The 13,072-nt window shown below is 38.6% G+C and overlaps 1 protein-coding gene across 1 annotated transcript in view; it reads right to left on the bottom strand.

Annotated features, from left to right (window-relative positions):
- Positions 1 to 261: 261 nt before the first annotated feature.
- The window catches only part of LOC121379181 (DNA-directed RNA polymerase III subunit RPC1-like), a 45,766-nt gene continuing 32,955 nt past the window's right edge, over positions 262 to 13,072 (bottom strand). The window contains 10 exon segments of the mRNA XM_041507680.1: positions 262 to 420; positions 1,623 to 1,692; positions 4,838 to 4,901; positions 7,072 to 7,140; positions 8,441 to 8,613; positions 8,939 to 9,047; positions 10,180 to 10,296; positions 10,736 to 10,801; positions 11,954 to 12,040; positions 12,816 to 12,967. Of these exon segments, the coding sequence (XP_041363614.1) occupies positions 333 to 420; positions 1,623 to 1,692; positions 4,838 to 4,901; positions 7,072 to 7,140; positions 8,441 to 8,613; positions 8,939 to 9,047; positions 10,180 to 10,296; positions 10,736 to 10,801; positions 11,954 to 12,040; positions 12,816 to 12,967 (995 nt within the window). The 3' untranslated portion in view covers positions 262 to 332.

The raw sequence follows: 13,072 nt of genomic DNA on the forward strand, positions 1-13,072 counted from the left end.
ATTGTATGTACGAAGTATTATTTTTATTATATTTTAAGTTTTTGCTTATCGTATAGAAAACATATAACGCCAGGTTAAGTGTCAAAAACAAGATGGAGACCAAAGCCTGCATGTGAAACTGATTATCAGAAAGCAAACTCAAAGTGTGTATTCTGAGCAATATTTGCTGCCCTCTCCATCAGTTACAATCGTTGACTCTTCTTCCTGGCAAATGATCAACGCTGGACCAGAAAATTACAAAATGAAAAACAAAAAAAGATAAGAAAAAAAAGATTTTATTGCCACGGATTGATGTCCGAGATAATAAATAAGCTGTCCATGTATCCTGTCTGCTAGGAGAGTCCTGTCTCGGGCAGATGGTGGTTCTCTGCGCTGTCAAACAGCAGTGGTCGTCTGTCCAACTCCGGTCTCTTCTCAGCTGTAATACTGTCAAGGACTGTAACAATTTCTATCTCTCATAATAATAATTTATCAGAGTTGCAATATATCCCGACAAACCACTGTAATAAAAGTTATTAAATGTTTAATTGTTTATGAATGAATGTTTGTTTAATGACACCCCAATTGTTTAATGACAAAACTAGAGTACATTAATTTATTCATTATCGACTATTGGCCGAGCCGTTTTGAGGATCCGTGGGGCCTGTACCACAAATAATGGTGGGTCCCCACCTTCCCAGGATATATATTTTGCAACTCCCTCAGGAAGAGGGGAAAATCTACCCGAGGAAAATAAATGTACACATCACCGCGGGTCCCCTGAAGCGCAGGGCCCATAGCATGTGCTACCTGTACTACTAGAATAAACCGGCTTTCGCTGTTGGATGTGATTATGACACATGGTCAGGGAATACCAACTACATTTTTCCATTAGAAGCAAAGAATGTTTTGTGTACACTTCTGCACAGACAGGACAGCACATATCACAGTCTGTGATATATACCGGTCGTTGAACACTGGTTGTAATGGGAAATAAGAGATTGGATCCACCGAGGACTCAAACGTATGGTCAAGTAAGCATGTCTGCTCATTGTAGAGAAAAATTAAGGTAATAGTAGGTAATTGTAACGATAGTATTGCTATTATCAAACTTATGGTCAAGTAAGCATGTCTGCTGATTGTAGAGAAAAATTAAGGTAATAGTAGGTAATTGTAATGATAGTATTGCTATTACCAAACTTATGGTCAAGTAAGCATGTCTTGCTATTACCAAACTTATGGTCAAGTAAGCATGTCTGCTGATTGTAGAGAAAAATTAAGGTAATAGTAGGTAATTGTAACGATAGTAATGCTATTACCAAACTTATGGTCAAGTAAGCATGTCTGCTGATTGTAGAGAAAAATTAAGGTAATAGTAGGTAATTGTAACGATAGTATTGCTATTATCAAACTTATGGTCAAGTAAGCATGTCTGCTGATTGTAGAGAAAAATTAAGGTAATAGTAGGTAATTGTAATGATAGTATTGCTATTACCAAATTATGAAAAAGGGCCCATGTCTTGTTGCATATATAGGTGAAGGTCTAATTTAATACCGCTACAATATCACAGAATATTTTATTTTTTAAAAATTAATGAACTAGGAAAACAACACAAGAAAGTCTTTCAGAAATAAAAGGATATTTGTAGAGTAGCTTAAACAATCCAGTTCCGATACTCATTGGGATTCCCATGATAATACACTCACTGACACCTGAAAATAAAGATTTATATTATTTTAGAATCCAGTCCTGTATTTACATTTACTCATTTACTGGACTCAAATTACAGATGTTTATACAGAAAAACATGCTAGGTAACCATGTCATGAATTGATTTTGTTAATGTGATTTTCTAATTGATTACAAAATATGTATCACATAGTAAAACAACTAAATTTATTGCCAACTAAACGTATCTATAGCACTGGAAGCAAATAGTTTTTACAACTTAAAAATTATGTTTAAAAATTTGCTATGGAACTTGTATTTTTGGAAGAAATACATAAAATGACTAAGGACCAAAACACACCAAAGGTGGGTCTGGCAAGTGTGACAAAGTCACCATGTTTGGTGTATGTTGACATCTGGGTTTGTAAGCTAAATGTTATGTGTTTTCAATATATACTGAACAAAAAAAGAAACTTCCAATTTGTACATATAGTATTTGTTGTGTTAAAGAATTCATTGTGTAATGAAATTATATAGGTAGTATTAGCCTTGAGCTGTATTATCAGGATTCATGAATTTTATCGATTATTTTTGCACTGTTAATCGTCGACAACGTGAAATTCAATTTGCACATGCATGCGTGGTTCGACATATCCCGTGTAGTATTCGGTCAATTTGTTTTACTTGTCTTACTGACATTGTTGTCAAGTGAATGAAAACGCTTAAAAATTTGTAAAAAAAAAAAATCGTTTTTAGTATGCCAAGAATACCCAATAATTTACGCGAACGGGCGATTGGCATGCTTGATGCTGGCATGTCGACAGAAGACTTTGCAAGGCATGTTGGGAGTTCTAGTCGAGCGATACGAAATCTTGGCATAAGATTTCGAACGACAGGAAGCACCAACGACTTGCCACGTCGTGGACGACTGTTATATCATGAACACGCATTTGCGCAATAGATTCTAAACTGCCACTGCTACTGCTGCTAACACACCTGGGCTTCATAATAACTGAATCAGTGGGCAAACTGTTCGTAATCATCTGCGGGAGAACGGTTTACATGCATGACGTCCTTACGTCGGATGCGTTTTTAACGCAACATCATCGTCTTAATTGGGCACGTGTACACACTCGTTGGATACGGCAACGGTGGAATACCGTTCTTTTTTCGGATGAATCCAGATTTTCTTTACAACATGGTGATGGCAGGGTGTGCGTTTACCATAGGAGAAATGAACGCTATGCTGACTGTTGTGTTTTTGAACGAGATCGTTTCGTGGGTGGGGATTGTGTCATGGTCTGGGCAGCCATTGCCCATGGTTATCGTTCACCACTAGTCGTCATTGATGGCAATTTAAATGCTCAACGTTACTGCAATGACATTCTCGCTCATCACGTCATTCCTTTGTTCCATAACAACGCCAACATCTCGATTTTTCAGCATGATAATGCCACCTCTCATACAGCTAGAGACACTGTAAATTTTCTTAGGACAAATAACATTGATTTCATTGATGATTGGCCCACTAAAAGTCCTGATCTCAACCCCATGGGATAGTCTGGACAGACGATTGAGGCGTCGTCCCAACCCACCTGCTAACGTCAACGAACTTCGTCAAGCGCTCATTCAGGAATGGAACAATATTCCACAGGCAGAAATCAACACTTTAGTCAATTCTATGCGCCTGCGATGCACTGCAGTGGTCAATTCAAGAGGAGGTCATACCCGTTATTAAGTGGGTTTTTTTTTTTTAACCCCTACCGCACTTGGTCAAAATTTCTCCCAGTTTCTGTTAACCTATGGCCATGATTTTTGTACCAAACGATGCATCATGGAACACTCTTTAAACACATATATAACAATTATTCCCCCGGTTTGTTTTCATCAAGTTATGTTCAAGCAAAGTTAGCGGAAGTTTCTTATTTTGTTCAGTATACATGTATATTAACTGCGTTCATATCTTTAGAAATATTTTGTTCTATAAACACCAACAATAATTATGGGAATCCTACTTTAATTCATATATATCTTTCCTGTTGTTCATCAAGACAAAAAATTAAAATCCGGCTTGCACAAGCTGCAGCTGCTAGTCTGGCAGTGTGAAAATATAGCGTATGTTGACAGATCTGTAGTTCATGCCAGCACAGATGCGGTGTGTTTTGTCAACCCTTTCCTACTTCTATTGTTTTAGTATACCGATAGTGTATGTATGAATATGTGTATGTGTATCTATGTGTGTTTGTGTATGCATGTGTATGTAAGTGTGTGGTTTTTACAGAACTTTGAAAAGCATAAAGTGTATAAGAGAAACAATTGTGCAGTTTATATATGTACTGGGTGACTAGTATCTGTAATTGTCTGTTGTGTATTACATCAGAAAGTAAATTCTAATAATCTGATTAATTTTTTTTTACTAAAATGCAACGCTGGAGTGTGGCAATCTTCCTATTTAAGAAATGCAAAACAGTATTTAAATTCATTGATGTATGCCGTTATAAATATGTGATAAGCAGAAATACAAGTTTAAAAATTTGGAGAAAACTGAGTGTTATTTCTTTTATAGATACATTACCTGTCCTCAACAAGATTTATTCCCGTCTGAGCCTCCCCACTTCTAGTTATCCGTGCGATGCGCTCAGGGAAGAAGAAGGAAGTTATAGTCACATGACCAGAATTACAGGGAGCATACAGTGGAATAATTTTAGGCCATCCCATTGGCTATTGGGATGTTCGGACCAGACCACTTGCGTGTGTGTGTGGGGGGGGGGGGGGGGGGGGGAGCGAGAGGTGTACTTGTTGAGGACAGGTAATGTTGAAAAGAAAATTTTCCTCTGCTTTTTAATTCATGCATTAATGATACATTTTATTTGTAAAAAATCAGATTAAAAGAACAGTATTTTCCATGGAAAAGGGGGGGGGGGGGGGGGGGGGGGGGGGAATGTGTCAACCGTATAAAATGTTATAGTTGCCCAACGAAAAATGTGGTCCCAATGTAGAAGTCTGTGTGTCACATTTGATTCATTGCGTTTTATTTTTCGATTGGTACCATACTCGCCAGACCCAGACTCCGACCAGTGTGTTTTAGGCTTAACAGAGAAAGCCACAGACTGATGAACAGATCTATGGACAAAAGACCTCAGATAGAAAAATATCCAATTTATAGTTCTATTTACTGTGCATACTAACCATTGATGGAGTCTCTTTGCCCATAGTATGCGGCATCAAACAGATGGTCAGCTGTCTTCTCAAACTGAAAGACATTAGTATGAAATAAATAATTTCCATCTACAAATCAAGAATATGGAATACCATATTTTGTAACAAATTAATTAAAAAGCTAACTCACTGACTGACCCCAAGTGAAAAGGCTATGTTTCATGTATCTTTCTTTTGTTTTGATAAGCCAAAATTAAAATGAGCTAATTTTCAGACATTTTTAAAAATCTTATTTTTAACAATAATATAATGGTTTTATTTTTATATTAATAAATAAGCTACGGTACTTTGTTCCATCCTGTTTCCTGTAGCAATCAGAAATAAACAGAAAGTTATGCATCAGATGAAACAAATTCAAGATAGCAATCTTATAGAAAAAAAATAATAATATACTCTTCAAAAGAAGAAACGCAAAACCACATTGTCGTAACATTTGGAGAATTGATTTAATTATTGAATGGTGAGTCCGATAATTACCAAATGTTGCAGGATTGTTCACAATTCACTCTAGTCCATTGTGAGTAAGTGATAGGACACACCACCAAGGTCACGGTCATCTGGAGTCAATACCGGGTGTGGCCTCCGCGTGTGTTGACAACTGCCTGGCACCGCCTGCCCATTGAAGCAACCAGAGTACGGATGACGTCCCGGGGGATGGTGGCCCACTCGGCCTGCAAGGCTGCTGCCAGCTCGGGCAGGGTCTGGGGCTGTGGTTGTCGCTGTCGGAGGCGTCGGTCCAACTCGTCCCATAGATGCTCAATTGGGTTCAAATCCGGTGATATCGATGGCCAAGGAAGGACATTAATGTTGTTGTTCTGTAGGAAAGCCGTTGTGAGACGTGCTGTGTGAGGCCTGGCGTTGTCATGTTGGAACACTGCGTTGGCGTTGGCCATAACTGGAACGATGTGTGGCCGGAGGATCTGGTCAATGTAGCCCTGTGCATTCAGGTTGCCCTGCACGTGGACCAGGTCAGTTCTGCCAGTGTGTGAGATGGCTGCCCACACCATGACACTACCCCCGCCGAATCTGTCCACTTCCTGCACGCAGTTTGCCGCATAACGTTCACCACGACGCCTATACACGCGACATCTTCCATCATGACGTCGGAGCAGAAATCGGGACTCGTCACTGAACCACACCTGTCTCCATCGCAGTTGAGGCCATTGTCGATGAATCTGGCACCACTGCAGTCGGAGTCGACGGTGTTGTGGTGTTAAGATGACACCTCGAACTGGACGTCTGGCACGAATTCCTACCTCACGTAGGCGGTTCCGTACGGTCTGGTCGGATATCCTGCGCAAACCTGGTATTGCTGCGGCTGTGGAGGTGGCAGTAGTCAATCGTTCCCGAAGGTGGCGTACCCGGATGTAGCTGTCCTGCCCGGGGGTAGTGACCCGTGGTCGACCGGATCTAGGGAGGTCACGTGTTCATCCATGTTGCTGGTAACGGTCCCACAGTCTGGAGATGGTGCTTGGGGACACATGGAATGCCCTGGCAACGGCCGTTCTGGATTCGCCTGCGTCTAGTCGGCCAATGGCATTGTTTCTCTGCGGTTCACTGAGACGTGGCATGTCCTGGATTGTCAACTGTCGGCCAGATACAGAGGCCAGGCAAGCGAACACCCTGCACTTTTATACTGTCGGTGTTCATGTTGCACGTGCAGACAACGCACGTGCAGTGGTGACATGGTTTGCACGTGGCTGCGTTTTTGCGAATATTCACATTTTGGAACTTTATTGTACAGCAGCTGCGTTTTATCGAATGTAACCGTGGGAATGTGTTTGGGACATGCAATGACCTTATATTCACAAAGCATGAACCGGTAGGAAACATAAAATCGGAGTTATAACCCATTTGTACCCTTTTGCGTTTCTTTTTTTGAAGAGTATACATGTGTATAATTTTAACTCTAGTCCATACATGTACAATGGAAATTAGCTAACACCACTATCAGTACAATAAACATTTTCATGGCCCATTCCTTCATGTGGTTAGGTAGCTTGCATGTCTCAATCACTTGCAGGACTTTTAACAGTTGGAGCTTCGGGGGGGAGGGGGCCACCAAGGCTGGATTGATCAAAGTGTAGAGTTTAGACTAACATGGATCACTGCTGACGACAGATAAGCTGGGTCAAATAACCTCAGCTCAATGTACATTCACTCATGAGTATTCGGAGAAGAAGTACAATGAACATTATACATACCGAGGCTAACATCAGTACACTGTCCTTCATCTTTGCCAAACCAAACCGAGTGATTCCCAGAACCTCACCCTGTTAAAAAACAAAAAAACGTGTAGCTCAGGTGAAAGAAAGAAATGTTTTATTTAACGACACACTCAACACATTTTATTTACGGTTATAAGGTGTCAGACATATCGTTAAGGATCACACAGATATTGAGAGAAGAAACCCATTGTCGCCACTTCATGGGCTACTCTTGTCAATTAGCAGCAAGGGATCTTTTATATGCACCATCCTACAGACAGGGTAGTACATACCACAGCCTTTGATAAACCAGTCATGGTGCACTGGCTGGAACGAGAAATAGCTCAACAGGCCCACCGACAGGGATCAATCCCAGACTGACCACGCATTGAGCTAGTGCTTTGCCACTGGGTTACATCCCACCCTAGCTCAGGTGAAGTATAAGTTATTTACCTACAAACATAAGATAAAGACCGTAAGCAGCATATGAAAACAGTAAAATTAAATTATCTTATGATGAAGTTATGTTTTGAGTGTTAGAAGCTATGTGGAGAATTCAGCTGAACTCTGAATATCAAAACCAACTGAAAGGAATGTCAAACAAAAACAACTGGTCTTCAATTTGGCTTCAGTGGCACAGTGGTTAAGCCATTGGACTACAGGCTGGTAGGTACAGGGTTCGCAGCCTGGTACCGGCTCCAACCCAGAGCAAGTTCTTAAGAGCTCAGAGGTGTAAGGCCACTACACCCTCTTCTCTCTCACTAACCACTAACCAACTAACAACTAACCCACTGTCCTGAACAGACAGCTCAGATAGCTGAGGTGTGTGCCCAGGACAGCATGCTTGAACCTTAATTGGACATAAGCATGAAAATAAGTTAAAATGAAAAATGGTCTTCAATTTTGTCTTCAACTTTCTGAAGCCTTTCACAGCAAGTTTGTCAGTGGGATTATTATTACATCATGCCAAACCTTGCATATACACTACCTTCTAAACAGAGACTACCTACTAAGCATGTAACTACCAACTTATGATATAGATGTAATTTAACATCTTTCTTTTTTAAATGAATGAATTATTTTTAATTTAACCGTGTATGTCATGAGATTGGCCAACAGCATGACGTGTCGTATGTCGATACTACTTACCAAATACATAGCTTATAATAACATCACACTATAGTTTGTACGTCATGAGATCGGCCAACAGCATGACGTGTCTTATATCAATACTACTTATCAAATACATAGCTTATAATAACATCACACTATACTTTGTACATCATGAGATCGGCCAAAAGCATGACGTGTCTTATATCGATACTACTTACCAATATACATAGCTTATAATAACATCACACTATACCTTGTACGTCATGAGATCGGCCAACAGCATGACGTGTCGTATGTCGATGCTCATCCCGTGGTTGACCATGGTGTAGATGATTTCATTCATGATGGTCACGCGGGCTGCCTCAATACCCAGCGTCTTCATCATCTCACACGTGTTGTTCGACGTCGTGTGCGAACCCTTCACTCCTGAAAATAGATTGGGTTTTTTTGTCACACACTGAACGACTGAACACACAGTTAAATCTTAAGATTGACTGGCTGATTGATTGTTTAATGACATCCAAGCACAAAGAATACATCGGCTATTTGGTGTTAAACAAAGTTAAATACATGAAAGAAATAATGATTAAATCTTAGGATTGTTAGAAATGTAGAACATGAATCTATGCTTTGTAAATTTTTAACTGAACATCAGATTAATGACAATTAAGCTCATTTCAGCATTTCAAGCCTCATTTTGTGTCAAATGCTTTAAAAATCCATTTGGATTCCTATAGTTTAGATTATTTACCTTGTGTGGCTATAACAGCCTGCAGATTGTCACCCTCCACCAACAACTTGTACGTGTTTCCTTTCTTCTCATCTATGTGCATCACTGCACGGGTCACTGACAGAATTCCCTGGAATTTAATGGAATTTAAAAAATCAAATGAGGGTGAAATGTGAAGAAAAAAAAAAATATCTGGATTCCATTTACAACCTCTGAAAAATTGTCAATAAAAGTTAATTTTTGTTTCGTTTAATGACAGCACAATGATTAATCAATCTTCGACTATTGGATGTCAATCATTTGGTAATTGTGACAGTCTTCAGCAACAAGGGATCTTTTATATCCAAATTTGCCAATTATTTTTAAAATTCGCTAATAGTGAATTTAATGAGTGGCATTAAATTAAGGACATCATTTGAGTGGATATTTTGTTCATGCATTAAATTCAAATGGATATTTTGTTCATGCATTAAATTAATGACATCATTTGAGTGGATATGTTGTTCATGCATTAAATTAAGGACATCATTTGAATGGATATTTTGTTCACGCATTAAATTAAGGACATCATTTGAATGGATATTTTGTTCACGCATTAAATTAAGGACATCATTTGAGTGGATATTTTGTTCAAGCATTAAATTAAGGACATCATTTGAGTGGATATTTTGTTCACACATTAAATTAAGGACATCATTTGAGTGGATATTTTGTTCATGCATTAAATTAAGGACATCATTTGAGTGGATATAACGGATTACGCTAAAAGGAAATGGGTTGGCTGAATTTATTTTTGCGTAATGAATAAATGGGTAATACAAATTTTCAATTCTCAGAGGACTGATCCATCCATATATACAAACACATGCATTAAAAACATACACAAACACACAGATACAGAAAAAAAATATCGCTAATATGAAAGAAAAAAGAAAGAAATGTTTTATTTAACAATGCACTCAACACATTGTATTTACGGTTATATGGCATCAGACATATGGTTAAGGACCACACATATATTGAAAGAGGAAACCCACTTTCGCCACTTCATGGGCTATTCTTTTCGATTAGCAGCAAGGGATCTTTTATATGCACCATCCCATAGACAGGGTAGTACATACCATGTCCTTTGATATATCAGTTGTGGTGCACTGGCTAGAACGAAAAATAGCCCAATAGGCCAAATGACGGGGACTGATTGCAGACAGACCATGTGCTTTACCACTGGGCTACATCCCGTCCCAGCTAATATGAAGACCTACCTTGATCATGACGTTAGCCAGGTGACCTTTCAGATGTTGTAGAACATAGTACATCGAACTCTTTGATGTTTCATGTGGTGCAACCGAGAGGACATCATCACTATGTATGTCGACATCCTAGTGAAAAACCAAACCATGTAACAGTATATTAAAGCCATCAATGTAGTAAATATGTGCGTTATGTCTATCTCATATTATAGAAATCAGTAAAACTATCAAAGTAAAAATGTTTGTGTTATGCCATATATACTACTAATCACCCACTACACATGTGACTTATTCTGACAGACTAAGAACAAGCATTTTGAAAGTACTGCTAAAGCAATACATGTCCTGTATCTGGCCCAACAATTTTTCATATCTCCTACATTCAAGGGCCATAATTTTGGCTAAAATGGGCAAATGAAAGCAAAACTTGGCAAAAAGTAGGCAAAATGTCAGCTCAATATCTTGAGGCATTATGAAAAAGAAAAGGTCAAAAAAATTGATATACAGACAAAGCCTATAGCCCCTTTCGGTTGGATTAGGAGGAGACTAATAAGATAAAAATACTCACTGAAAACCTGACTCTCAGTTTGGACTGACAGATGGAATTCCGGATGCTGTCGACAGAAACTTCCAACTGAAATTGTCAACAGTGATCAACTAAGAGCTACAAACTAATATAAGCTAATTCAAATAGGAAATTAAAACACACACTTAAACAGTGTTTGAGTTTAAAAAACTCACAATAGAAAACAAGAGACAAAAGAAGTTTGTTTTATTAACAATACCACTAGAGCACATTGATTTATTAATTATCAGCTATTGGATGTCAAACGTATGATCATTTTGACAGTCATAGAAGAAACCCGCTACATTTGTCCATTAGTAACAAGAGATCTTTTACATGCACCATCCTACAGACAGGATAGCACATATCATGGCTTTTGATATACCAGTCATGGTGCACTGGCTATGACGAGAAACAGCCCAATGATCCCACCTACGGGGATAGATCCCAGACTGACCACACATCAAGCGAGCACTTTACCACTGGGCTACATTCCGCCCCAAAACACAAAAGAAGCCAATTCGATCAGTCAAATGTAGTAGAAGACACCCCTTACATTGTAATAAGAGTGTTTGTTACCATAATTTACACCTACAAAATACATGTAAACTATTCCAATTATTAATAAGGTTTTGTAAATCCTCCTACAGGCACTAGAGGGCACTGTTGACTGTTCATAATGTGTTATAGTATCTATATGTCAAGATTCATGAGTTATTTTTAGTGTGCATGTTACCAAAGATTGCTTAATGGCATCAAAACACAAATCCTCCCAAATTATTGCTCACCCTTGTATACCTTCAACCACACCGAATCTGTGCCTGCATCTTTGCTTTGAAAAATTACATTTACAGTTGAAATAGTATTAACAATGGGTGAGGACTATGCATTTTAATGCAAATAATTGTAAGCCATTAAGAATTTCCTACATGAAAATAGAGGTTTTAATTTTTATATCCTCCCTGGCCACCAGGGGGTGCTGCTAACTTGGGTCCATATCTAAAAATATTTGTAATTTGAGAAAGGTATCATGCTTTTTAACCAAAAGAGCACAATTTTTGGGTTAGCCACCATACATATACAGAATACCAGCGAGATCTTCTGTTTGCACTTTCTAACAGACAGGGTGGCACATATCATGCTAGCAATAGCTGGCTTGAAGAAAATCCAATCTCGTTACATCCCACTCCTATTAAATCTTTTTTACAAACAGTTGGGTACCTTGAGAAGTTTGATTCGGTCCATATCCAGCTTGATGAGGACAAAACAAGCATCTGGTAAAAACACCTCTTCAATGTACTCAGCCACCTGCACAAGTCAAACAGAAAACGTTAAAGGGTAATAACTACAGCAGAAATAATAAAGTCTGAGGAAAAAATGAAAAAAGAGAGCATTTCTCCACATGGCTTTTTTGACATTCACCATCCAGTCAAACACTATCACAATGATTGTTACAATTTAGACCTTTCCCTCAGGCCTTTTCCATTATGTGATGTAAACATAGCTCTTATTTGACAAAATATACACTATAAATAAAATCATTGACCTCTCCCTCAGGACTTTTCCATAATGTGATGTAAACATAGCTCTTATTTGACAAAATATACACTATAAATGAACTCATTGACCTCCTCCTCAGGCCTTTTCCATTATGTGATGTAAACATAGCTCTTATTTGACAAAATATACACTATAAATGAACTCACTGACCTCTCCCTCAGGACTTTTCCATCATGTGATGTAAACAAAGCTCTTATTTGACAAGGTATACACTATAAATGAAATCATGCACCTCTCTTAGTGTAGTTTTCTCAATAAGTCCCTTGACAATGCAGACAAACTCATAGCTCTTATTTGACAAAGTATACAATATAAATGAAATCACCCACCTCTCCTAGGGTAGTTTTCTCTATACATCCCTTGATAACACGGGCGAACTCATAGCTCTTATTTGACAAAGTATACTATATAAATTAAATCACTCACCTCTCCTAGGGTAGTTTTCTCTATACATCCCTTGACAACATGGGTGAACTCATAGCTGTTATTTGACAAAGTATACACTATAACTGAAATCACCCACCTCTCCCAGGGTAGTTTTCTCTATGCGTCCCTTGACAACCCTGGCGAACTCTGGGTCATTATCCACCTCAAGCTGTGCGGTGATGATCGGTGTGCTGATCGACTTGGATGCGTTAATGATCTCTTTGATTCGCGGAACTCCAAGTGTAATGTCTGGTATATGGTTAAGGATTAAAAAACCTATCACACTACTGAAAACAAAATATAGAAAAAATTGGGATCATTTGTTTTTCTTGTCATGTTTTACTGAAAATAACA

Source organism: Gigantopelta aegis, chromosome 8 (assembly GCF_016097555.1).
Source record: "Gigantopelta aegis isolate Gae_Host chromosome 8, Gae_host_genome, whole genome shotgun sequence".
In the NCBI taxonomy this organism is placed as follows: Eukaryota; Metazoa; Mollusca; class Gastropoda; order Neomphalida; family Peltospiridae; genus Gigantopelta; species Gigantopelta aegis.